Source organism: Nyctereutes procyonoides, unplaced genomic scaffold (genome assembly GCF_905146905.1).
Source record: "Nyctereutes procyonoides isolate TBG_1078 unplaced genomic scaffold, NYPRO_anot_genome, whole genome shotgun sequence".
In the NCBI taxonomy this organism is placed as follows: Eukaryota; Metazoa; Chordata; class Mammalia; order Carnivora; family Canidae; genus Nyctereutes; species Nyctereutes procyonoides.
Genome location: NW_026575128.1, coordinates 9,172,443 through 9,200,265, shown reverse-complemented (window position 1 = coordinate 9,200,265; position 27,823 = coordinate 9,172,443). Strand labels below are relative to the sequence as shown.

Here is a 27,823-nt window from a genome sequence, read left to right as displayed (position 1 = left end):
AAGTAAAAAAAAAATTTTTAAAGTTCAGTTGATTAGGATGACCAGTGCGTAGAGTAAGAATTTGAGAATAGAGAGAAGGTGTCATACTGGAGAGGTAAGCTGAAACTACTGTATGATGTTAAGTACAAAAATAGTATAATCAAATTTGTGTTTTGCGTTTGCATAGAGAAGAGGCTTGATGGACACAAAACGAGAGGCTAGTTAGAATTCTAACAAAATTCTGGGGAACAGAAAGGTGTGGGATATGGCAGTGGAAATGGAAAGAAGTACATGGGTTTGAGAGATTTTATTTTTTAAGGATTTTATTTATTTATTCATGAGAGACAGAGAGAGAGAGAGAGAGAGAGGCAGAAACATAGGCAGAGGGGGAAGCAGACCCCACGCAGGGAGCCTGACGTGGGACTTGATCCTGGGTCTCCAGGATCACACCCGAGGCCAAAGGCAGGGCTAAACCCCTGAGCCACCCAGGCTTCCCAGTTTGAGAGATTTTAAAAGGCAGTATTGATAAGACTTGGTGTTAGACTGAACGTAGAGGGAGGGAAAGGAAAGGTAGTATCTAGAATGGTGTTTAAGGCTTTGAGATGGTCAGCAGGGTGGAAAATGGTGCACAGACTCATTAAGAAGTTAGCTAGATGGGTTTTGGGGTGCTGATCTATGAGGAGTTCTAAAATGGCACTGAAAAGTTAGAGATGAAAAATGCATTTACCAGAACTCTAAATATAATATTGTATATTGTTTAGAGGAAAACTTTGATAAGGTTCCATAGAAGAAGGTAAGATCCTCTCCCTCACCTAGCTTGTTTGAATGATGAGGTAGTTCCTGAACTGTACTCTAAGAAGCTCAAAGCCTGTTTTATTGAGTGGGATATGCAAATTTGGAGTCAGAGCCAAACTAGTTTAGTAGAAAACAGGCTGCTATCAATTTGTCTTCTTTTTTCCCTTTTATGGTTCTTAACTTTTCCTTTAGAATATTTATATAAGTTTGAATTGAAGAGTATCAAATTGGGGCACCTGGGTGGCTTAAGTATCCACTTGGTTAAGCATCCACTCTTGATTTTGGCTCTGGTCATGATCTCAGGGTTGTGAGATTGAGCCCCTAGTAGGGCTCCACACTGGGTATGGAACTTGCTTAAGATTCTCTCTCTCAGGCAGCCCCGGTGGCGCAGTGGTTTAGCGCCGCCTGCAGCCTGGGGTGTGATCCTGGAGACCCAGGATCGAGTCCCGTATCGGGCTTCCTGCAGGGAGCCTGCTTCTTCCTCTGCCTGTGTCTCTGCCTCTCTCTTCGCTCTCTCTTCATGAATAAATAAATAAATCTTTAAAAAAAAAAAAAAGATTCTCTTTCTCCCTCTCTCTTTGCCCCTCCCCCTTAAAAGTATCAAATTACCAACCTTTTATGTGTATCTATTGCTATATAATAAATTACACCAAAACATAGTGGCTTAAAACAACAATTATTGTCCCTTCCTATTAGAGGTTGGCTAGGCTCAGCTAGGTGGTTCTCAATTAGGGTTTTCATGATGTTGTAGTCAGACAGTGGCTGGGGCTTGCTTGAGGCTTGCTCATCTTGAGGCTTGCTCATTCCATATGTAAAGACTTATGGGCAGAATCACCTATGTGTGGCCTTTCCATGTGGTCTCTCTAGCATGGTTACTGGATTCCAAGAGTGAGTATCCCAAAAGGACCAGGAAAAAAACTGTTACCTTTTATGACTTAGCTTTGAAAACAGTATTCTTCTGTTTTGTTCTGTTTGTTGAAGTAGTCATGAAGTACTGCCTATGTTTAGAGGAAGGGGGCATAGGTTTCACCACTCTTGTAAGAAGATCATGTGGGGGGATCCCTGGGTGGCGCAGCGGTTTAGCGCCTGCCTTTGGCCCAGGGCGCGATCCTGGAGACCTGGGATCGAGTCCCATGTCGGGCTCCCGGTGCATGGAGCCTGCTTCTCCCTCTGCCTGTCTCTCTGCCTCTCTCTCTCTCTGTGTGACTATCATAAATAACTAAAAAAAAAAAAAAAAAAAAAAAAAAAGAAGAAGATCATGTAGGAATGGAGATACTGTAGCAAGTATCTTTGCAAATATGATCTGCCACACTTAAGTTGAGAGCCTTAGGATAGGGAACAAAGAAAATGACTTTCGAAGATTGAATGCAATTTTGTATATACTGGGTTTAATTCCTTGTCAGATTTACTGGTGGAAATGTTAAGAAATTTGGTTACTAAGCAGTTACTGACTGTTCTCTGGTAACTAGTATTAATCCCAGCCATGATAGAAACAGTATTTAACTTAGAATGTTTGTTCTCATTTTCCTCTTTGCTGTTGTCTTCTTTTTTTTTTTTTTAACCTGTGTGCAGGATTGTGGAAATTACAGACTGTTCCCTATTTAACAATGGTTTGACTTATGATTTTTTTTTACTTTAGAATCATTGGAAAGCAGTACACATTCAGTAGAAAACTATACTTCAAATTGTGAATTTTGATGTCTTCCCAGGCTGGTGATATGTAGTGATACTGTCTTGTGATTCTGGGCAGCAGCAGTGAGCTACAGCTCCCAGTCAGCCGTGTGATTGCAAGGGTAAAGACTGATACACTTAAAACCATTCTGTACCCATATACCCATTCTTTTTTTCACTTTCAGTATAGTATGCACTGAATTCACATGAGCTATTCAGCACTTTATTATAAAATATACTGTGTGTTAGATGATTTCACCTACTGTAGGCTAATGTAAATGTTCTGAGCATGTTTAAGGTGAGCTAGGCTAAGCTATGATGTTCGGTAGGTTAGACGTATTAAATGTGTTTTAGATTTAAGATATTTTCAACCTATGATTGGTTTATTGGGACACAATTCCATCATAAGTTGAGAAAGATCTGTATTACCTTCATAAATCTGTTATAAACATGTCCACATCAAAGATTTCTATAAATTGCTTATATTTTATATTTTAAACATCATCTTTATTCCTGTCATTTTCCTTATAGGGTTATTAAAAAAAACTTGGTTTTTAAATTTTAGATGATTTTTCTTTTACTTGCCCCATATATAATTAAAATTTAATCTTCTGTTATGTATCCCAGTGAGATAGTCTTTTAAAATTCTTGTATTTCCTGTTTCCTTCCTTTTTCACATTCAAAGGTAAAAATTTAAGTAGCTTGGAATTTTTTTAAAATATTTTATTTATTTATTTGAGAGAGAGTGAGAGAGTGAGCCAGGGAAAAGGAGCAGAGGAGGGAGGTGCAAAGGGAAAGAGAGAGGGAGGGAGAAAGAATCTCACACTGAGCCCAGAGCCTGATGTGGGGCTCCATCTTAGGACCCTGAAATCATGACCTTAGCCAAAACCAAGAATCGATGTTTGACTGAGCCACCCAGGCACCCCTAGTATGGGTTTTTATTAATTGAAATTCATGTATTCTTTATGCTCTTTTCAGTTATTAACAAATAATAAACATTCATTCCAAGAAAAATTAGGGATATAGAAGACTGAAAAAATGTAAATCACCCAAATACTACCAAGAGATTCTTTGTTATATTTTGGTGTATATTTCTTAAGACTTGTAAGTTTTGGCATACCCAGCTGGCTCAGTCAATGTAGTGTGTAACGCTTGATCTCAGGGTTGTAGGTTTGAGTCCTATGTTGGGTGTGGAGATTACTTAAAAATAAAAATCTTAAAAAAAAAAAAGAAAGACTTAAGTTTTCCCAAATATGGAGTTATAAATGACTCCTTTCTATTGACATTTAGATTTTTCCCAATATTTTGCTATTTTAACATCCATCTAACAGTTATTCTGTATTTTTTTCTATTTTTCCAGTTATTTCCTCAAGATATAAATCTCTAGGAATGCCTGGGTGGCTCAGCAGTTGAGCATCAGCCTTTTGCTCAGGGTGTGATCCCAGGGTCTGGGGATTGAGTCCCTTATTGGGCTCCCTGTGAGGAGCCTGCTTCTCCCTTTGCCTGTGTCTCTACCTCTTTCCATGTGTCTCTCATGAATAAATAAATAAAATCTTTAGGGGATCCCTGGGTGGCGCAGCGGTTTGGCGCCTGCCTTTGGCCCAGGGCGCGATCCTGGAGACCCGGGATCGAATCCCACATCGGGCTCCCGGTGCATGGAGCCTGCTTCTCCCTCTGCCTGTGTTGTGTCTCTGCCTCTCTCTCTCTCTCTGTGTGACTATCATAAATAAATAAAAATTTAAAAAAATAAAATCTTTAAAGAAAAAGATATAAATCTTTGTAGTTATTATGTCAAAGGCCTTGTTTTTATAGAGTGATAATAAAATTTCCTAATTATTATGCTTGTTTGGTCAGTCAGTGGAGCATGTGACTTTTGATCTCCGGGTCATGAGTTCAGGCCTTATGTTGGGCATGAAGCCTACTTAAAAAAAAAAAAAAAATCCAATTATTTAAATCCTTGTCACTTTTTTTTTCTCTTCCACTAGACAATTCTCTGTTTTTGTTTCTCTCTCGCATGTTTTGCTTACTATCTCATTCTCCAACACAAAACATACACATTCACAAATATTAGAGTGGAAGAAATCCTCATCATAGGTTGATTACTTAAAAATGGACTTCATTAATCTCATTCGATTTATATTTTCATGAAACATTTGTTGAAAACTCTGTGCTATGCCCTTGGTTACAGAGAATGAAGACATAGTCATTGTTCTCAATGAACTGACAGTTCAATGGGGGAGGTAGACAGGCATACTGACAATATAAATTAATTTGTTAAGTGCCGCCATTTGTGGAGAGAATGCATGACGTGAGTATAGGATGACTCTTCTAAAACAGCCTGTAGAGAGAGAATCAGGGAAGGCTTCCCAGGTTGAGTTGAGAGAGTTTGAGTTGAACCTTTGGTAATAAAAATTAGCTAGGCAAAAAAGAGTGGCAGAAGTGTCTGAATATAGGCACAGAACATGAAATGATAGAGAAGCGTGATAAAGCATTTCACAAGAAATATGGATATTTTTATGTGATTGGAGCTTAGGGAAGTAGTGGGAGAGCAGGTTGGAAAAGAGACAGAGACCAAGTTCTGAAAGGATCTCTATGCCGTGCTATTAAAAAAAAAAACACACACACAAAAAACTGTACTTCATTCTTAGAGGAAGAGAGGGGATTTATTCATTAGCTAGAAAAGCACAATCAATTTGGGTAGTATTTGTGGTGACAAATGAAGACTCATCACTGACATCCAGAGATCTATTCATTAAGTAGGTGAGATAGGAGGGGGGTAAGATGAGAACTGATGAGGGCTTTATTTTATTTTTTTTTAAAGATTTTATTTATTTATTCATAGACACAGAGAGAGAGGCAGAGACACAGGCAGAGGGAGAGGGAGAAGCAGGCTCCATGCCGGGAGCCCGATGCGGGACTCGATCCCAGGTCTCCAGGATCACACCCCAGGCTGCAGGCGGCGCCAAACTGCTGCACCCCTGGGGCTGCCCTTATGAGGGCTTTAAATAAGGCAGTTCTAGGGGCACCTGGGTGGCTCAGTGGTTGAGTGTCTGCCTTTGGCTTGGTTCGTGATCCTGGGGTCTTGGGATCGAGTCCCGCATTGGGCTCCCTTTGGGGAGCCTGCTTCTCCCTTTGCCTGTGTCTCTGCCTCTCTGTGTCTCTCAGGAATAAATAAATTAAATCCTTAAAAAAAACATGAGACAGTTGTAAAAATAGAAGGAAAGACATAAAATCAGGAGCTGTTTATCTGGAATCTTTGCCATGGGAGATGTGTTATATGCTATACTTAATTAAACATCCTGGATGTTTTGAATACCTACTATATGACAAGCACTGTGCTGGGGTCTTGGGATAAAAGGGGGGGAGGATAAAGGGCTTCTAGCCTTGAGTGGCTAATTGTTTCATGGAGTGCAACAGATTGTAAAGAGAATTACCATGTAGTATGAAATGTGTTATAGATATACATGTATTATGAGAGCATAGAGAACTAAGTGATTATTAATTTCACATTAGGAGGTGACATTGAGCAGAATCTTGAAGGCATTCTATGAAATTTTTCCACCTGTATCTTGGACTGTATTTAAAACATTAAAAAAAATTTTATACTGTATTTTATGCTGTATATATATATACCCAGTTACTAAACTTTTTTTTGTTTTTTTTTTTTCCCAAAAAACAATACCATAATGCCAAAAGGCGATGAAATGGCCTCTGCCATAAAGTGCTCATTCTGGGCAAAAAGTACTGGATTACTGTCTCTTATCTGGAAAGTATATTTTTATGTGAGGTGAGGAAGGCACTACTTGTTGCTAGTCTGTTTATCTCTCTTTCCCTTTGTTTTTCTAAACTCTTAATTTATTTGCTAGGGCATTGACAACTTTTAAGGTTACTTTTAAGAAAAAATACAGTATTATATGTTCTCAAAGATAATAATGGAAACTTATGGCTAAATAGGATGGATTGGCACCCTACTTGCCTCCCCCCCCACTCTTCTTTTTTCCTTAGAACTCCCCTGAAATGATAGTAGGAAACAACATTCGATGGGAGGTTTCGATGAATAGAAAAAGTAAAACAAAGGTCTTGGAAATGAAGAAGCAATAAATTGTGGAGGGAGATGTGATGAGAAGAAAGTCTACACCCCCAAAGAACCTTAGAGAAACTTGTGGAGGTTCTAGGGATCTTTAAAGGTTTATTAGGGGAAGTATATTGCTGAAAAGAAATTGGTTGGAAGTCTGTACGTGGAGTGGTTAGTTACGCCGGTATTCTACTTACCTTATGGCAGCTAAGTAATGTTACTCCTTGTCTTGCAGGAAACTAAAGATTTATTTTTTTGCAAGAATTGAATTATGAAAGCTTTGCATTAAGGGATTCCAGGCATGTCAGAAGATAAGAATGAGGTGCAGAGTTGAAAGCAGATTGACTAAGGGAAATGTAGTGCGAAGTCACAAATGTAGAGAACAGTCCTCCTGTGTGACTTTCCTCTAGACACATTTAAGCCCCTGGGCGTACATATGGAGATAGGTAGATGATTGAATTTAACCCGACTTGAGGCTTTGCCAGCTGAGGCTAAAAGTCAGAGGGATAAAATTTCAGAAGACAAACTTGTAATGTTTGGGACAGTTACATAATATTATTGGACTTGCCTCACACCTTAAAACAGATACAGACATACAGGATTTGATTTTGAATCTATAGAGTTAACTTTGTTTAAAAAACATTTAATTAAATTGTTTAAGTAGAGGTAAGGACCTTAATTTTGCCTCATTCATTTGACCTTGGTACTTCTACCTTGTATATAGCCATTTCCTATTTCTAATATGATTTAGTTCTTTATTTGATAGATGTAACCTGGTTCTTAGTACCAACAGCACTTTTCATTTAGAATATGTAACAAATACATATTTTTTTCAAGTCCTCAAGATAGGAAAATCTTTCACTAGTGATTTTTATTAGTCCCTGGAAACTTGTATTTTAGGCTTTTTCTTATTCTTTTATTTTTTAGTGAGTACATAATTTTCACATCAGATAATGGAATTATATTTGCAATAATGCCAGGAAAATTTCTTTTAGTGCCTATTATCTTTAAAATTGAGTGATGTTCCTTATTCATTAGATCATATCTGAAATACTTTGCTGTTCTGAAAATGCTATGATTATATGTTAGATGTTTTATATGGATAATATGAGATTCTTAATTTTATTGTTATTACAACTACTAATCTTGTTCAAGGCTAAATTAGGCTCTTAAAGAGTTTTAAATTTTCTCTAAGCAGCTACAGAGATATTTAAATCGGATTACCGTAACTTCATAGATGTTGTCATATATTCAGAAGAAGGAAATTGAGGAAGCTTTGACAGCTTTGTCTTTTGCATACCCTTGATAGTAAAGGTTAATATTGGATTAACAGATCTACTACTTCTAAACAGTCGAAGAGGATTGGAATCATAAGAGATCCCACTTGGAGGAAAAACAGTTGTTTTTCCAATAAAAATCTCAACAGGAAGCCTCTGAATCTCAATTTAAGGATTCTGTATGTACGGGGAAAAAAATCACACATTCTCATGAAGCAGCAGTTTTTCTGGCTTTGGATCCTTGGAGGACCTATTGTAATATAAAAATAAGTGGTATTTTTATGAATTAACATAGAACCAACCATTGGATAGAAAGTGCCTGCTTTTGGTGTTTCACTATGTATTATCCATTAAAAATAAGAAATGTTAAAAAAATGCTAAACTGTTTATTGAAACATTTAACTTTTGGCTTTCTTACACAATAAAATATGTCTGCTGCATTTCATGCTGGCCAGGTCTTTGAATCGGAATATGTAATTGTAATGTATTATTTAAGCCCATAGCTTTCATTCGTTTGGCTATGATAGGTTTATATGAAGAAAATTAAGGCTTATTGCTTTAGCAAATATAATGAGCAATGTGTTTTTTTTTTCTTTAGGATCAAACAGAGCATACTGAATCAGCAAGACTGGCTGGTGGTGCAGCAAGCATCATGAGTAAGCACAGGGAAGTCTGTTCCTTATCACGTGTGTAAGGGGAAAAAGGTAAGAAAAACAGTGTTCTATTTCTATTAAAGACTGAACTTAAGAAAACAACTAAATCTATAGAAAATAATGCTCATGTATATATGCTGCTTGCTTCATTTATAACTTTGCCTCTTGTTAAACCAGGAGTATGGTTTTAAAAAAAGATTTGACTTAAATCCAGAGCAAAGGGTATTTTTAAATTACTGTTGAATTATGTCAAAAATTCTAATTTTTCTGCCAGTGCTTGGCTTTTTCCTTTTAGAGTCAACTTCACTTTGAAGATAGAATGGTAATTTCAACATGAAAAAGAACATGGATTTGAGCAACATTGTTAAGAGAAAAAAAATCTAATCTTACTTCTCTTTCTTAGTCATCATGTAAGAGCTAAACAATTAAAGCTAATTCGGGGGCAGGGAATCAGAGATACAGATTTAATAACACTGTTTTATTTTGTATTTTTAGATTATGAAGAACAGTAATTTCCAGCAGAAAATTGGAAGTATTTTACTAATTCTTATAGAGCAGGAATCATTGATTTTTTTTCCTGAGTAGGAATCATGTTTGATTTCTTTCATGTCTTACAATTACTTAAGGGGTAGAAAATGGTCCGGCATGGGGGAGGGGGAGGGCGAAGTTGGAGAGTATGTGGGTAAGATTAGTTTCAAAAACTGATTATGCCATTCACTAATGGCATGTTGCATACTCTGAGTTCATTGATTTTTCATGTAAACTTTGAGGATAGAGGGATGGGTTGACAGTGTGTGTGATAGGAGAATGAGCTCCTTTACTGCTCAGTTGAGAGTGGAGCAGAGTGGCACTTAGTAGTGCCTTCCCCATCAAAACTTCTGTGCCTGCAGCTGGAAGAGTATTTCTTGTACCCTAGCTACCTCATGTGAGAGTATATGAAAGGAGTGCCCTTTTCTGCCTTTACTGGGAAAAATCTTATTCAGGCATTACCTCTTTAGGAAGTTTTCAACCTACTGCAAAAATTATCTATAATAATAAATAGTAAATACTCAGTGATAATCAGTTATTAGAGTATTTGTCATAGTAACCCACTTTACCCCAAAAATATACCCCTACTCAGCCTGATTTAGCTTCACCTTTTCTTTGGCTCCACAGCATTCAGTGCATATATCAATGGTACAGTGTTTTATATTTTAAACTCATATGTTTCACTCATATCTGTCTCCAATATGAAACATTAGGTACTTTTTGGTCAAGGACATTGTCTTATTTCTCATTATAATCTAATGACTAGGACAGTACCTGGTACTTTGTATAGATACTCGGTAATGTTTGGTGCATGGATATATACATGTTCATTGTAATTAGTAGATAGCATAAAGAGGAAATACCAGTGAAGAAAACATAAAGGGAGCAATCAGATCAGTGCTATAAAAGTGGGACCCTCTAAGACAGTTTCAAGAGAGTGTCCAAAAAGACTCTGGTCAATAGAATAAAAAAGGAGACATGTAGAAACCCAACAACAAATGAAGAGGTCCACAGGAAGAAACTATTAAATTAAGTAATTATTTTTCTTTTTTTGAGATATACATGTATAATATTTAGTGATTTCTATTTTGGGAAGAGTTAGATGCTTTTATAAGAAATAAAGAATCCTGACATTAGGGGTTCCTGGCTGGCTCAGTCAGTAGAGCATGTGACTTTTTTTTTTTTAATCTTTATTTATTTATGATAGAGAGAGAGAGAGAGAGAGAGAGGCAGAGACATAGGCAGAGGGAAAAGCAGGCTCCATGCACCGGAGCCCGACGTGGGATTCGATCCTGGGTCTCCAGGATCACGCCCTGGGCCAAAGGCAGGCGCCAAACCGCTGCGCCACCCAGGGATCCCCGAGCATGTGACTTTTGATCTCAGGGTTGTGAGTTCATGCCCCACATCAGGTGTGGAGCCTACTTAAAATAAGTACATTAATTAATTTAAAAAATGAGTCCTAACATAGGATTTAAATCCTCTGGGAGACCCACCTTATGCAATGAGAACACTGCCCCTCTCCCAAGTCTTTAGGAGACCGTATGTTTTTTTTTTTTTTTTGGAAGATGAAACTAAAGATGCTCAAGACTTGGAGATACTAAACATAACAGATCAAGGATGAGGCACCATAGTGAAAGCAGGGGAATTAAGGGAAATCCTTTATATTGAAATGTGAGACCCTTCCCCTCACTTTTCTTTCAGAAGGTAAGTCTGGTTTTACATCCTTCTATTCCCTTATAGAAGATAATATGAGTCCTCTCTGGAGTCTAAAGAGAAGACTTATCTATACTGACATTTAGAGGTCTCCCAATGAAATAGCTGTATTCCCGCCTGACCACCATGTAGTGGAAACCTGGTTTGAAAAGCCAGGCATACAGATCTTCCAGTTGGTTTTAGTACTTCCATTTATTCAATAAATAGACTTCCATTTATTCAATAAATAGGCATTTGGGAAAGAGTCCAATGAGAAACAGACCAAAAGTACAAAAGAGGAACTTGAAGGAAATAATTCAGGTTATGCATTTTTTGTGGGACTATCACAGAAGTGGTGCTATTTTTGTTTTTAATTAATATACTTTATTTTTTTAGAGCAGTTTTAGGTTCATAGCAAAATTGTGCAGAAATTAAAGGGAATTCCCATAACCCCTTGACTGCCCTCACTCCCTACTTGCCTCCCCCTGTATTGACATTGCTGTGTCCTTTTCATTGCAGCCTATCAGAAAGCACAGATTTCATTTGTCGCATTATTGATGATGCTTTGATACTTGTGTAAGTTGGTGCTTGCCAGGCTTTGCTGCTCAAGTTACTCTTTTTTCCTTTGGTAATTAGTATTTTGTGGAAAAGAACTTTGAAGCTATGTAAATATACCCTTCCTCATCACACTTGGGATTCATTCATTCATATTGCAAAGACTCTTGGTTCTCTTTTTTATTTAGTGGGTTATAATCCATTGCTATCATTATTTATTTTGATTTTCTTATTTAGCCTGTGGGAACTTTTTCAGGCTGCTTTCTGTGTCCTTTTGACATGTACCCATATTCTTGGTGTGCATAACTTGCTTTCAGGCACGCAAGATAAGGTTGTTCTTTTTTTAAAAATTGAAATGTAATTCACGTACCATAAAATTCATTCTTTTAAAATGTAGAGAGTCTAGTGGTTTTTATATATTTTCTGAGTTGTGCAGTCATCACATTCTGTGTAGTTTTAGAACATTTTTATCATCCCCAAAAGAAATCTTTATCTATTAGCAGTCCCTTCCTGTTTCCTTCCAATTCCCCCTAGCACCTGACAATCACAAATTACTTTTCTGTTTCTATGGATTTTCCTATTCTGGACAATCCATACAAGTGGAATCATATAATATATAGGTTTTTGTATCTGTTTCTTTAATATTTCCAAAATTCATTCATGTTGTAGCATATAGATGTATCATCTGTTTTTATTGTCCTATAATATCCACTTTGTTAATATACCATACCACACTTTATTTATCCATTTATCAGTTGATACACATTTGGGTTGTTTACACCTTTTGCTGTTGTGAATGATGTTGCTCTGAGCATTTGGGGATTAGTTTTTGTGTGAATATGTTTCCATTTCTCTTGGGTATAAACCTAGGAGTGGAATAGCTATGCCATAAAGGTAACAGTGTTTAACTTTTTGAGGAACTGCCAAACTGTCCTTCTAGCAATGTGTGACAGTTCATATTTCCCTACATCCTCATCAAAGCTCTTGTAGTTTTCCAACTCCAGCTATGGAATCAGCCATTTCTCTTGGAGCCCCTTACTTCCTTTTCAGTGGATGACAATTCTTAGAAACCAAATCTGGTGCGAGGTATATGCTCATTGTTACTTGAAGTAAAGATAGGATCTTGGGGCAGCAAAATTCTGTGCACAGAGCTAGAGAATATGTGTGTGTGTGTGTGTGTGTGTGTGTGTGTGTGTGGAGACACACATTTACATCCATATCTATTGTGTGTGGACCTATACACATTATATCTTTGTCTTATTGTATCTGTTTCTTGAAGTCTGTGAGTTCATACTGATATCTAGAATTCCAAATCAATAGTGCAGGGTTCTTTCTGGTTTTCACCTTTTGTGCATTTTAATTCCCTTATCTATCAGAAAGAAACCTTGCCTCTGGTGCCCTTCATCTAGTCACTTATTTGATCCATCTCTGCATGTAACCGATCCCTTATCACTGTCTCCTTCTCCTTCCCCTGGCCCTTCTTATCCTGCTGAGGCTCTGACCTGCCACTCTGGTCTGCGCTCTTACATCTCCTCCTCACCTCTCCTGCATGTGGACTCTTTTCACTCCCCATTCCAGACCATCCCCTTCCTGTGGATGGCTTCTTCACCTCTCTTGGGCTCTGACACCACACTGCACTGTCTTTCTGCACAGACAGCTTCCTCACCCTGCTGTGTCTCTGACTCCTTATGTTGGGCCACCAAACACAAGGATATCTACTTTACCATACTTGGACTCTAACTTCCTCTTATACAGATGCTCTCTTTATCCTGCTCCCATGTCTGTTGAGTTTTTCATAACTTTTTCCCTTTTATTATTTTTTCAACTTCTTATTTTGTAGTAATTATGGATTCACAGGAAGTTGTAAAATAGTATAAAGAGTTCCTGTGTACCCTTCATTTATACCCTTTATTTCTCGTTGGTTACATCTTACATAACTATAGAAAACATAAAAACCAGGAAATTTACATTTATCCACTCATCAGTTGATAGATATTTAGTTACCATCTCTTGACTGTTATGAATAGAGCTGCTGTGAGCATATTCATGAATGTATATCTCTCCCATTTGTCACATGTAGATTTGTGTAACCATCATTACTGTTGAAGATATAACAGGATTCTATTATATCACCGCAGAGATCTCCCTTGTGCTGTTCCCTTATAGTCACATGCACCCTTCTCTCTCTCTCCTCTCCCATATTTAATGACTTTTTAAAATTAAAAACATTATTACAAGTCACAGGAAGAGCTGAGTAAGCATAGAGATAAGCCATGTTATAATCGTGAATAGAAAGACTTAGTATCATTCCCAATCCTGAGTGAGGGGCAGGCTAGGAATTCTAATTTCTGGAAGTTGATTTTATTGGAATTCCATTCCATCCTGTTCAGTTGTCATTTTGGAGCCACTTGGGATAGTTTTTCCCCTAGCTCCTGGCTTTATTCAGAGAGCCCAGTCTGGCCCCTTCCACTGTAGAAACATCTATACATTTGCAGCCAGTAATTTCCATCCTCCCTGCTTGCTTTCAAATCCTAGGCCTAAAGGTTCCTGTTTAGTTTTGCAGGCTCTGTGGACTGACACCCTTCAGTTCTGACTCATTGCTGTGGCTTGCTTGCTTCTTGGTTTATGTATCTGTATATTTCCTTTCTTGCTTTTGAGTTTGACTGTAGAAACTATTTTAAAATAAGTTATTTTTTTCTAGAATTTCTATATTCAGAGTGAGAAGGAATGTTTCCTACCACTAGCTCAGTACATTCTTTTTCTTTTGAAAAAATTCAAGCTTATAGAAAAATTGAAAAATAATACAATAAAGACCCATATATCCTTCACCTAGATTCACCAGATTTTACCATTTTGCTTCTTTTTTGAACATCTCTCTTCCTCCCTCCTTTCTCCCTTCCTTTCCCACACTTATACACACATTCACATATTTTCTTTTTCTGAATCATTTGAAAGTTAAATACAGATAATACAACACTTCTTTCCTAAATCGTTCAGCAGGCATCTCCTAAGAGTAAGGATATTTTCCTACAAAATCAAAATGACATTATCACATCTAAAAAGAAGATTATTAATGTATCACCTAATATATAGTCCAGATTTCCTGGATTATCCTCTAAATGTAATTTTTTTTTTGCTGTGTATGTGTATATGTGTGTTTTCTTGATCTAGGATCCAGAGAGCATTCGTGCATGGCATTTGATTATTTAATCTCTTTAGTCTCTTTTAATTTGAAATGATGGTTTTTGTAACATTGAATTTTTTGGAAAGTCCAGAACAGTTGTATTATAGAATGCCTTGCATTCTAGATTTGTCAAATTGTCTCTTCAGGATTCAATTCAGGTTAAACATTTTTGGCAAGAATACTGTGTTGGTAATGTTTTAAACTTCTCATTGCATCACATCAAGTGGTGCATCATATCAGCTTGTTAAACTGTTGGTGATGCTAAGTTTGATCATTTGGTTTAGGTAGTAATTACATCTTTTTACTATAAGCATATTTTCTCCTTTGTGATTAATAATCTGTGGACTAATACTTTGAAGCACTGTGAATATTTTCTTCCCCCAATGACCATTTACCTGAAGGCTTTCACATTCTTTTTTTTTTAAGATTTTATTTATTTATTTATTCATGAGAGATACAAAGAGAGAGAGACAGGGGAGTTTAAAGGGGGACTCTTAAAACTCCCCTTTAAGAAGAAGTTCAGTGGAACAATCCACAAAAACAAGGACTAAATAGATATCATGATGACACTAAACTCATATCTGTCAATAGTAACTCTGAACGTGAATGGACTTAATGACCCCATCAAAAGGCGCAGGGTTTCAGACTGGATAAAAAAGCAGGACCCATCTATTTGCTGTCTACAAGAGACTCATTTTAGACAGAAGGACACCTACAACCTGAAAATAAAAGGTTGGAGAACCATTTACCATTCAAATGGTTCTCAAAATATACCCTAAAAACTACAGAACACTTCTGAAAGAAATTGAGGAAGACACAAAGAGATGGAAAAATATTCCATGCTCATGGATTGGCAGAATTAATATTGTGAAAATGTCAATGTTACCCAGGGCAATTTACACGTATAATGCAATCCCTATCAAAATACCATGGACTTTCTTCAGAGACTTAGAACAAATTATTTTAAGATTTGTGTGGAATCAGAAAAGACCCCAAACAGCCAGGGGAATTTTAAAAAAGAAAACCATATCTGGGGGCATCACAATGCCAGATTTCAGGTTGTACTACAAGGCTGTGTTCATCAAGACAGTGTGGTACTGGCACAAAAACAGACATATAGATCAATGGAACAGAACAGAGAACCCAGAAGTGGACCCTGAACTTTATGGTCAACTAATATACGATAAAGGAGGAAAGACGATCCACTGGAAGAAAGACAGTCTCTTCAATAAATGGTGCTGGGAAAATTGGACATCCACATGCAGAAGAATGAAACTGGACCACTCTCTTGCACCATACACAAAGATAAACTCAAAATAGATGAAAGATCTAAATGTGAGACAAGATTCCATCAAAATCCCAGAGGAGAACTCAGGCAACACCCTTTTTGAACTTGGCCACAGTAACCGGAGAAGGACAAACAGTGTATGTTCTCATTCATTTGGGGAATATGAATAATAGTGAAAGGGAATATAAGGGAAGGGAGAAGAAATGTGTGAGAAATATCAGAAAGGGAGACAGAACATAAAGACTTCTAACTCTGGGAAATGAACTAGGGGTGGTGGAGGGGGAGGAGGGCGGGGGGTGGGGGTGAATGGGTGACGGGCACTGAGGGGTACACTTGACGGGATGAACACTGGGTGTTATTCTGTATGTTGGTATTTGAACACCAATAAAATTAATTTATAAAATTAAAAAAAAAAAAACAGAGAGAGAGACAGAGACATAGGCTGAGGGAGAAGCAGGCTCCATACAGGGACCCTGATGGCGGGACTCGATCCCAGGACCCCAGGATCATGACCTGAGCTAAAGGCAGACACTCAACTGCTGAGCCACCCAGGCATCCCACTTTAGCAGATTTTTTGATGCTGGCCTGAATCAGTAATTATCATTGGAGTTCAGCACACCTTCTTGACCAGCTGTTCACACAGTAGTCCCTGCTTATGTACAGGGGACACGTTCCAAGACCCCATTGGTGCCTAAAACCATGGATAGTACCAAAACCTGTATATACTGTTTTTTCCTATATAAACATACTTACAATAAAATTTAATTTATAAATTAGGCAAAGTAAGAGATTAACAGCAATAACTAATAATAAAATGAATAATTATAACAATATACTGCAATAAAGGTTATATAAATGTGCTGTAGTGCTTCCCATTGCTTAAAGTAATACAATACCTTTCTCAGGCTGGCATTCCACAGCATAAATAATATGATGCCTGTCTACATCTCCAACTATGTCCTAATGTTAACTATCTAAATAAAGTCCTGATCCAGTTTCAATGATCACTCAGTAATTGCCCACCCCTAGGGTAATTCCTTATATGTCTCTCCCTGTTTGAAATTTCATTTCTGCATCTTGCCATCTGGAATATCTGTTAAAATTTTTCTATCCTTCTGGACCCAGTTCCAACCCATAAATAATGCTTTCTTTGACCATCCAGACAGTGGTCCTGCCCATTTCTTGAACTTTTATAGTACTTACTGTGTAGCACTTACCTGTTAATTTTATCTGACAAATTGATCAAATAGTACTTTGTGTCTCTTGTACTGTGTTGTAACTAAATTCATTTATTGGGTGGCCCAGGTGGCTCAGCAGTTTAGCGCCGCCTTCAGCCCAGGGCGTGATCCTGGAGACCTGGGATCGAGTCCCATGTCGGGCTCCCTGCATGGAGCCTGCTTTTCCCTCTGCCTGTGTGTCTGCTTCTCTCTCTTTCTCTTCTCTGTGTCTCTCATTAATAAATAAATAAAATCTTAAAAAATAAACTCATTTATTATTGTATTAATTTTCCCATTGACTGTTGTTTACCATTAAGTTATAAGCTTGATGTTGAGAATGATGTATGAGAATTGAATTGATTACAATACCCTACATATAGTAGATGCACAATATATATTGGATCCAATTATTTATTAATATTTTATATATAATGACTATGAAATACAGAGTATTGTAGATGTATATTATATGTGCTAGATTGTGTGTGTGAGAAATTTCATTGATGCTCTTAGCATTAGAAAGTTTAAATATGCAGTCTTTATCAAAATACAATGGCATGTATATGAAAATTTTGAACTATAAATCATTATACACAAAAGATTTAATAAAGACCATTAAGGGATTATTATGCAGTCTATTTGTCTAGGGAGCCTGATGTTAACTTAATGTTAACTTAAATTATTTAACAGGAACCAACCAATAAATAAAAGTTGGGTGAATAATCATGGGGAAATACTTGAGTAAATCTGTTAAATCCCCTGAGTTCTTTTTTTATTGGTAAAATGAAAGAAATAATATTCCCACTTTATGTGTCTCAGAGGAGAAACACTACAAGTCAAAGAAAATTCACGTGTTAGATTTACCTCAAAGTTTATAATAGTAGTTAAATTTTTATTTTCCCTCTTCTTATGTTTTTCTTAGAATTTTTAAAAATTTTATTTATTCATGAAAGCCGCAGAGAGAGAGAGAGAGAGAGAGAGAGAGAGAGAGAGAGAGAGGCAGGGGGAGAAGCAGGCTCCATGCAGAGAGAGAGAGAGGGCCAGGCAGAGACACAGGCAGAGGGAGAAGAAAGCTCCATGTGGAGCCCAACGTGGGACTCGGTCCCAGTTTTCCAGGATCACACGCTGGGCCAAAGGTGGCGCTAAACCGCTGAGCCACCGGGCTGCCCCCTGTTTTACTTTTTATTTAAATTCAGTTTGCTAACATGTAGTGCAACACCCAGTGCTCATCTCATCATGTGCCCTCCTTAATGCCCATCACCCAATAACCCTATCCTCCCACCCATCTCCCCTTCTGTGACCCTTTGTTCCCCAGAGTTAGGAGTCTTTCATGGTTTGTCTCCCTCTCTAATTTTTCCCCCTGCTCAGTTTCCCCCTTCCCTTATGATCCCTTTCACTATTTCTTATTCCACATATGAATGAAATCTTATGGTAATTGTCTTTCTCCGATTAACTTATCTCACACAGCATAATACTCCCCAGTTCCGTTCACATCAATGTAAATGGTAGGTATTCATTCTTTCTGATAGCTGAGTAATATTCCATTGTATATACATACCACATCCATTCATCTGTCGAAGGACGTAGTGCCTCCTTCCACAGTTTGGCTATTGTAGACATTGCTGCTATGAACATTGGGGTGCAGGTGCCCTGATGTTTCACTATATCTGCATCTTTGGGGTAAATACCCATTAGTGCAATTGCTGGGTCATAGGGTAGCTCTATTTTTAAGTTCTTGAGGAACCTCCACACTTTTCTAGAGTGGTTGAACCAGTTTGCATTCCCACCAGCAGTGCAAGAGGTTCTACCTTTCTCTACATCCTCTCCAACATTTGCTGTTTCCTGTGTTTTTAATTTTCGCCATTCTCACTGATGTAAACTGGTATCTCATTGTGGTTTTTTTTTTATTATTTATTTATTTATGATAGTCACACAGAGGGAGAGTGAGAGAGAGAGAGAGGCAGAGACACAGGCAGAGGGAGAAGCAGGCTCCATGTACCGGGAGCCCGACGTGGGATTCGATCCCGGGTCTCCAGGATCGCGCCCTGGGCCAAAGGCAGGCGCCAAACCGCTGCGCCACCCAGGGATTCCCCCTCATTGTGGTTTTGATTGATATTTCCCTGATGGCAAGTGATGCGGAGCATTTTCTCATGTGCTTGTTGGGCTTGTGTTGGTCTTCTTTGGAGAAATGTCTGTCATGTCTTCTGCCCATTTCTTGCCTGGATAGTTTGTTTTTTGGGTATTGAGTTTGGTAAGTTCTTTATAGATCTTGGATAGTAGCCTTTTATCTGATATGTCATTTGCAAATATCTTGTTCCATTCTGTAGGTTGTCTTTTAGCTTTGTTGACTGTTTCCTTTGCTGTGCAGAAGCTTTTTATCTCAGCGAAGTCCCATTAGATCATTATTGCTTTTGCTTACCTTGCCTTTGGAGATATGTCTTGCAAGAAGTTACTGTGGCCAAGGTCAAAAAGGTTGTTGCCTGTGTTCTCCTCTAGGATTTTGATGGATTCTTGTCTCACATTTAGCTTTTTCAACTATTTTGAGTTTATTTTTGTGTATCCTTATTCAGACCTTTTAGGGGAATTGTGATATTACCTCTCCTCCCACCTGCCTCCCTGTATACCAGTAAGAAACCAAGCAGTTTACAAAGAACATTGAGAAATTAAAGAGATAGATAAATATGAGGATTATTAAAATACAGATAAAAATGGGATAATATTTATTGAACAACTACTGTGTGCTCTTGGCATTCTCTTAAGTAAGTGACATACCTAGTATATGTACCCACAGAATGCTTTAGATGAATTAATACCAAGAAAGACTTAGAAATAGTACTTGAAAAGAAGAAGTTCAAAAAGAATAACTAAGGGTTGCCTGACTGGCTCAGTCAGTAGAGCATTTGACTTGATTTCCAGGTCATGAGTTCGAGCCCCAAGTTGGGTGTGGAGATTGTTTTATTTTATTTTTTTATTTTTATTTTTGGAGATTGTTTTAAAAACAACCTGAGACATATCCTATTCAAATGTACCGTTTGCCTTCTATAATTACATTTTGATTATTGTCAGCTTAAAGGTTTCTAGACCTTATCAACTTAAAGATCTTAGCATACCTCTAGTGGGATGATGTTTTATAGTTTACCATGGTCTGAGTAGATTTATAAGACATTTTATCCTTGTTTACTTAAGAGTTATAAATTATATAAATATTTGTATTCATAAATCTATTTTTCACTTTTTTCCAGCTTATTGAGATATAATTGACATATAACATTGTATTAGTTTAAGGTGTACAACATAATGATTTGATATAGGTATATATTAGAATGATTACCACAATAAGTTTAGTTAATATCCATCACTTCAGACATAGTTGGCTTTGTGTATTTTCATTTTTAAAATAAATACCTAGTAGAGGAATTGCTGAATCATATGGTAGTCCTATTTTTAATTTTTTGAGGAACCTGAATACTCCTTTTCATACAGTTTGCATTCCCACCAACAGTGTACAATAACATTTACACTTATTATTTCTGTGTATTTTTTAGTTGGATTGTTTGGGTTGTTTTTGTTTGTTTGTTTGTTTTTGCAGTCAAGTTGTATGAGTTCTGAATATATTTTGGGTATTACTCCTTATTGGATATATGATTTGCAAATATTTTCTTCCATTCAGTAGGTTGCTTTTTATTTTGTTGATGGTTTCCTCTGCTGTGCAGAAGCTTTTAAGTTTGATATAGTTCTACCTGTTTGTTTTTGCTTTTCTTGCCTTTGCTTTTGGAGTCAAATCCAAAATATCATCTTTAAGAACAATGTCAGGGGGGTGCCTCGGTGGCTCAGCGGTTGGGCGTCCGCCTTTGGCTCAGGTCATGGTCCCGGGATCTGGGATCGAGTCCCACATTGAGCTCCCTGTGGGGAGCCTGCTTCTCCCTTTCTGCCTGTGTCTCTGCCTCTCTCTCTCGGTCTGTGTCTCTCATGAATAAATAGATAAGTAAATATTAAAAAAAAAAAAAGAACAATGTCAGGGAGCTTATTACCGCCTTTGTTTTCTTGTAGGCATTTTATGGTTTCAGGTCTTATGTTCAAGTCTTTAATCCATGTTGAGTTAAGTTGACCTTTGTGTTAATCTTTGTGTGGGGTATAAGGTGTATGGTTTCATTCTTTTGTATGTGGCTGTCCAACTTTCCCAACACCATTTATTTTTTTTATATATTTTTAATTTATTTATTAGAGACAGAGAGAGAGACAGGCAGAGGGAGAAGCAGGCTCCATGCTGGGAGCCTGACAAGGGACTCGATCCCAGGTCTCCAGGATCACACCCTGGGCTGAAGGCGGTGCTAAACCGTTAAGCCACCGGGCCTGCCCCCCAACACCATTTATTGAAGACTATCCTTTCTCATATATTGTTGACTCCTTTGTCATAAATTATTTGACCCTATATGTGGTTTTATTTCTGGGATCTCTTTACTGTTCCAATGATTATGTGTCTGTTTTTTTATGTCAATACCATACTATAACTTTGTAATATAGTTTAAAATTAAGAATTGTGATGGTTTAAAAAAAAAAGAATTGTGATGGTTCCAGCTTTGTTCTTTCTCAAGATTGCCTTGGCTATTCAGGGTCTCTTGTGGATCCATTCACATTACTGGATTTTCTTTTGTTTTTGTGAAAAATGCCATTGGAATTTTGATAGAGATTACATTGAATCTGTAAATTGCTTTGGGTAGTATGGACATTTTAACAATATTAATTTTTCCAATCTATGACCTCAGAATATCTTTCCATCTGTGTCTTCTAATTATTTCATCAATGTCTTCTGAGTGCTGATCTTTCACCTCCTTAGTTGAATTTATTCCTAGGAATTCTATTCTTTACGATGCAATCATAAATGGTATTGTTTGCTTAATTTCTCTTTCTGATAATTTGGTGTTAGTGTATAGAAACACAAATGATTTTTGTGCTTCACTTAAAAAATTTTTTTTAATTTTAAAAATTTAAAACTCTATGCCACACATGGGGCTTAACTCCCAAACCAGAGAACAAGAGCTGCACACCCTACTGACTGAGCCAGCTAGGCTATTCCATATATAATATCACGTCACCTGCGAGTGCAGACAGTTTTACTTCTTTTCTGATTCATGTGCCTTTTGTTTCTTTTTCTTCCTAAATGCTTTTGCTAGGAATTCCAGTATTATGTTGAATATAAATGGTGAGAGTGAGCATCCTAGTCTTGTTCTTATGCTTAGAGGAAAGCTTTTAGGTTTTCACTGCTGAGTATGATGTTAGCTGTGGGTTTGTCATAGATGACCTTTATTATGTTTAGGTGTGTTCTCACTCTACCCACTTGATTGAGGTTTTTTTTTATCATAAATAGGTGTTGAATTTTGTTAAATGCTTTTTCTGCATCTATTGAGATGATCATCCTTCATTTTGTTAATGTGTTATACTACATTGATTTATAGATGTTGAACCATCTTTGTGTCCCTAGAGTAAATCCCACTTGATCATGGTATATGATCTTCTTAATGTATTATTGAATCTGGTGTGCTAATATTTTGGTTTTGGATTTTTGTATGTATATTCATCAGGAATATTGGTCTGTAATTTTTTCGTTAGTGTCTTTACCTGGTTTTGGTATCAAGGTAATGTTGGCTCTGTAAAATGAGTTTAGAAGTGTTCCTCCCTCTTGTATTGTTTGGAAGAGTTTGAGAAGCATAGTTCTTTTTTTTAATATTTTAAAAATTTATTCATTTGAGAGAGCAAGAGCATGAACAGTAAGTAGGGTTAGAGAGAGAGGGAGAAGCAGAGTTCCCACTGAGCAGGGAGCCCAATGCCAGACTGGATCCCAGAACCCCATGATCATGACCCGAGCCAAAGCCAGACACTTAATCAACTGCACCACATAGGCACCCCAGTTCTTTTTTTTTTTTTTTTAATGTTTGATAGACTTCGTCAGTGAAGCCAACTGGTCCTAGAGTTTTCTTTATTGGGTGGTTTTTAATTACTGATTCAATCTCCTTATTAGTAATTGGTCTGTTCAGATTTTCTGTTTCTTCATGATTCACTCTTGGTAGGCTGTATTTGTCTAGGAATTTATCTATTTCCTTTAGGTTTTCCAATTTGTTGGTGAATAATTGTTCATAGCAGTCTCATGATCATTTGTATTTCTGTTATCAGTTGTAATGTCTATAAATTATATTTTAGTAATTGAAAGTGTAATACAGATTTGACCTACTTTCTAGGTTTAAATAAGTCTCTTCAGGGTGTTTCCTCACCGATGGAGAATTACTTCCAAGCAGAAGCTTACAACCTGGACAAGGTATTAGATGAATTTGAACAAAACGAAGGTGAGAATTTATTTTGGTGAATCTATTTGAATGCATTTATGAGGTGGAGAATGTGGGGTATGAGAGGATGCAACACTTAAAGAAAATAAAATGACTTAATAATTTAATAATAATAGTATTGTATTTTAATACCCAGAAGAACTAACATTTTTTAGCACTATGTGCCAGATATGATGGTAAAGCATTTACATAGGCTGTGTTATTAATCTTTGAAATAATCCCATGAAAATAGATTTTATCTATACTTTATAGATGAGAGACCAGAGAGATTAAGCAATTTCCCCCAAAGTTAGTTAGCTGATAAGTGGCAGGATGATTAGTTATCCAGGCAGTATGATACTAGAGCCTGAATTTTCTTTATACAACAAATTTATGGTCAATAGAAGCTTTAGAATGTGTGATTATATTTCCTAAACTGCGAAAAATAACTTATTCCCTGTTGATTGGCCAATAAAGTACACATACATTTTCAACCTAATTTTAAAAGACTTATGGGGATCCCTGGGTGGCGCAGCAGTTTAGTGCCTGCCTTTGGCCCAGGGCGCGATCCTGGAGACCCGGGATCGAATCCCACGTCGGGCTCCTGGTGCATGGAGCCTGCTTCTCCCTCTGCCTATGTCTCTGCCTCTCTCTCTCTCTATCTCTCTCTCTCTCTCTCTCTCTGTGTGTGACTATCATAAATAAATAAAAATTAAAAAAAAACCTTTAACAAAATAAAAATAAAAGACTTACAGTTTTAGGGACACCTGAGTGGCTCAGTTGGTTAAGTGTCTGCCTACAGCTCAGGTCATAATCCCAGGGTCCTGAGATCGAGCCCCACATTGTGAGGAGTGGGGGCTTCCCTGCTTTGCAGGGGGTCTGCCTCTCTCTCTCTCTTCCTCTGCCCCTCTCCTTCAGCTCAGCTCTTTCTCCTTCTCTTTGTCTCTCTCGTGCTCTCTTACATGCATTCTCTCTCAAACAAATAAAATCTTTTTTTAAAAAATAAAAGATTTACAGTTTTAAGTTACTGCCAAAATGGTTAGATAAAATGTCTGCTTAAGAGTCACTTCATTTAGGAAAACCTTATCCTTAAATTTCCCTCTCAGTATGATTTAAATGAATAAGCCACAATTACTATCTTTTAAAAAGATTTTATTTATTTATTTGACAGAGAGAGAGCACAAGCAGGGGGAGCAGCAGAGGGAGAGGGAGAAGCAGGCTCCCTGCTAGGCAGGGAGCCTGACAGATGCGGGGCTTGATCCCAGGACCCTTGGGATCATGACCTGAGCTAAAGGCAGATGCTTAACTAACTGAGCCACCCAGGTGCCCCAGGATAAGCCACTATTAGATTTTTCCTTCCCTGGTATTCTCCCTCCCTCTCCCTCTCCCTCTCCCTCTCTCTCTCTCTCTCTCTCTCTCTCTCTCTCTGTCTCTCTCTGCCTCTCTTTCTTCTTTTCTGAAAGAGAGAGCACTAGCGGGGAGGGAGGGGTGAGGAGGAGTAGAGGGAGAGGAGGGAGAGAGAGAAGCAGATTCCATGCTGAGTGGGGACACCCCCCTCCCTCCCAGGCAGGGCTTCATGAGCCCTGACCTGACCTGAGCCTAAGGTAGACAGACCCTTAACTGAGCTACTTAGGTGCCCCCTAGTATTCTCTGTTTCTAAAAGGAAATGACATGTAACAAGTTTACAAAGTGATATATTTCAATCTGAAGTCCATGATTTTAGTAATGGACTCCAAGCCTTTACTGTTATCCAGTGATTTTAGTTTGTTCTTTGATAGCAGTTGGAAAGAAAGATTAGGTTTTCTTTTGTTTTGGTTTGGTTTTTTAAAGATTTTATTTATTTATTATTATTTATTTATTTATTTATTTATTTATTTATTTATTTGATTGAGAGAGAGAGAGAGAGAGAGCGCGCATCAGCTGAGGGAAGAAGCAGTACCCTGGGACGATGACCTGAGCCAAAGGCAGATGTGTAACTGACTGAGCCACCCAGGTGTCCCAAGAGATTAGTTTTAATGTTGTTGCTTTGGGTCTGTGATAGAGCAAGCCTTACAGAATTATGAGGGTAAGGAAGGAAAAGGGAGAAGGAAGGATACATGTAATAGCCTGCTCTTCTCATATTTAACCTTTGATGACCCACAGCTACTCCATAGCCGTAGGATTCATGTAAATGTGAAATTAATCATTTAGGATTTTATTGGATCTACACACCAAGGTGGGAGGTGTATTTTTATTTTATTTTCAATCATTTATACAAATAATTTCTCAATCCTTTCTTTGGTGTGGCCCTCTGTGTACCATGGTTATTTACTATGAGATACCTATACAGGTACTATACCTAATCATATGAATAGTATACTTCTAGAATACCGTTGACTCTAATAAAACTGTTAGTTCATTCCATCAGTCTTTTTGTGACCTCTGTAGATTCTAGTAGGGTACTTTGTATATAGTTGATTTTGAAAGTATTTTTTTTAATCAGTAAAAATTGTCTTTTAGTTCAAAAATACAGCATTTTCTTATAAAAAATAATTCCTTTAGAAGGAGAACTTCAGAAGCCCGATTCTTGTTTGAAACTATGTTGTTTACTTGTTTTGAACTACTTTTAAAAAATCTTAGTACTAGTTGCATTAAAACTATCACCTCCAGCTTGGTATCTTTCAAAGTATATTTTAAACAGAGTGATATTTTATTTTGTGTTAATTTCCTTCTTTAAATGAAAAACCACACACAGACTGTGATGACACTAGATAATTAACAGTATATATATGTAGTAGGTGGTTGAATAATGAAATTTTTGATAACTGATCATTCTTACTTAAATATTACTGAATATTCTTGTATGACACAGCATTTCCTGTTTATTTCAATGAACCATCTTGGAAATAATGATTCTTTTTTTTAAAGGAAGTATGTGTTACTAAATTTTAAATCTGCTAGTTCAAATTTGATCAACCCTGTATTTAACACTCAGAGGATTTAAGACCATTTTCCAAACATTTTGATGTTTTATGACCTTTATCATCTGCCCTTTTTAGCTGCTTTTCACTTCTTCCTTACACAAATTCTTTTTTCAACCCAAACTGATTTTATTTATTGCTCCCTCAGATTGTTGTGTTTGGGGCTATACTTGCTCCCCCTTAGGAATGACCTCTTTTCCAAACTTAAATAAAATTGTTTTCAAAGCCCAGCCCATTTCTTCCTGCTTCTATGAGGCTGCCTCAGCCTCTAAAATACTTCTTCTCTGAATTTATTTTCTATTTATTTTTGATACATAATAGTTTTCAAATACTAATACTGTTCTGTACTGCTAATTACTCATGTGTATTATATCTGTTTCTTATTTTTGTAACTAGATTATGTACTTCTTGAAGGCCAGAGCTATCATTTAATCTTTATGCTTCTTAAGCACAATGCTTTTACTATGATAGGTACTCACTAAGCGTATATTTATTGTGTACCTACTATATACCAGGCACAATGCAAAGTGAAGACTTACATTGATGGAGAGAAATGGTTGCTGTCTGAAAAAGTCAGGTAGAAGCTATTGCATCATAGCATAGTAAATGCTTTAATAGTGATATGAAAGGTCCTAAGGGGGCATCAAAGATAAATGTTACTACCTAAGGGAAAATATATGTACATAATTTCAAGACTGTGATTATTAGATTTACTGTAAGAAGAGAGCAAGAGAGAAAAAAAAAGAGACCAAGAAAGACAATAAATGCATTACTTATTTTTCTAAGTTATACATATAGCACATAAATAGTTATAATTAGGAAAATAATCGTCATAGTAATAATCTCTTAAACAGTAAACATGAATTTATGCTTATGGATAGAAGTTTGGGGCAGCCCGGGTGGCTCAGCGGTTTAGCGCTGCCTTCAGCCCAGGGCGTGATCCTGGAGACCTGGGATTGAGTTCCATGTCAGGCTCCCTGCATGGAGCCTGCTTCTCCCTCTGCTTGTGTCTCTGCCTCTCTCTCTCTCTCTCTCTCTCTCTCTCTCTCTCTCTCTCTGTCTCACATGAATAAATAAAAAATCTTAAAAAAAAGAATATAAGTAGGTTGATTTAATAAGATAAATGAATATTTTTCTGTCAGATATCCTCAGATAATAATATAAACCTAATTAATAATGTGACTCAGTTATAATTTCACATACTATAGCAAACTTTTTAAAATGCTTATTATGGACAAATTTCAAATACATACAAAGAGTAGTGTAGTAAGCTCTAGTATACCTATTTTCCAGCTTCAACAACAGTTATCATCCTGCCAGTTTTCATTTGTATCTTCATTCACTCCTTGCTGCTTATAAATGTTTTTACTGTTTTTTAAGATGAAATTTACATACATTAAAATGTATGATCTTAACTGTACCAGTTTTGACAAATAAATCTATCCCTGTAACCCACATCCCAGTCCTCATGTAGATCATAGAGCATTGTCTCCATAGAAAATTCTTTTGTTTTCCTTCCCACTTAATTAGTACATCTTTACCACTGTCCTAATTTTTTTCACCTTAGATTAGTCGCCACCCTGTGTTGTATCCAGCCAATCTAAGGTCCTTCCCATTGCTATTCCCTGC

At 37.1% G+C, this 27,823-nt stretch overlaps 1 protein-coding gene across 1 annotated transcript in view; it reads left to right on the top strand.

Annotated features, from left to right (window-relative positions):
* ZFYVE9 (zinc finger FYVE-type containing 9) overlaps positions 1–27,823 on the top strand; it is a 185,705-nt gene that overhangs the window by 50,864 nt on the left and 107,018 nt on the right. Inside the window, exons 2-3 of the mRNA XM_055341934.1 lie at positions 8,396–8,501; positions 23,151–23,255. Coding sequence (XP_055197909.1) covers positions 23,186–23,255 — 70 coding nt within the window. The 5' untranslated portion in view covers positions 8,396–8,501; positions 23,151–23,185. The remainder of the gene's footprint in view (positions 1–8,395; positions 8,502–23,150; positions 23,256–27,823) is intronic.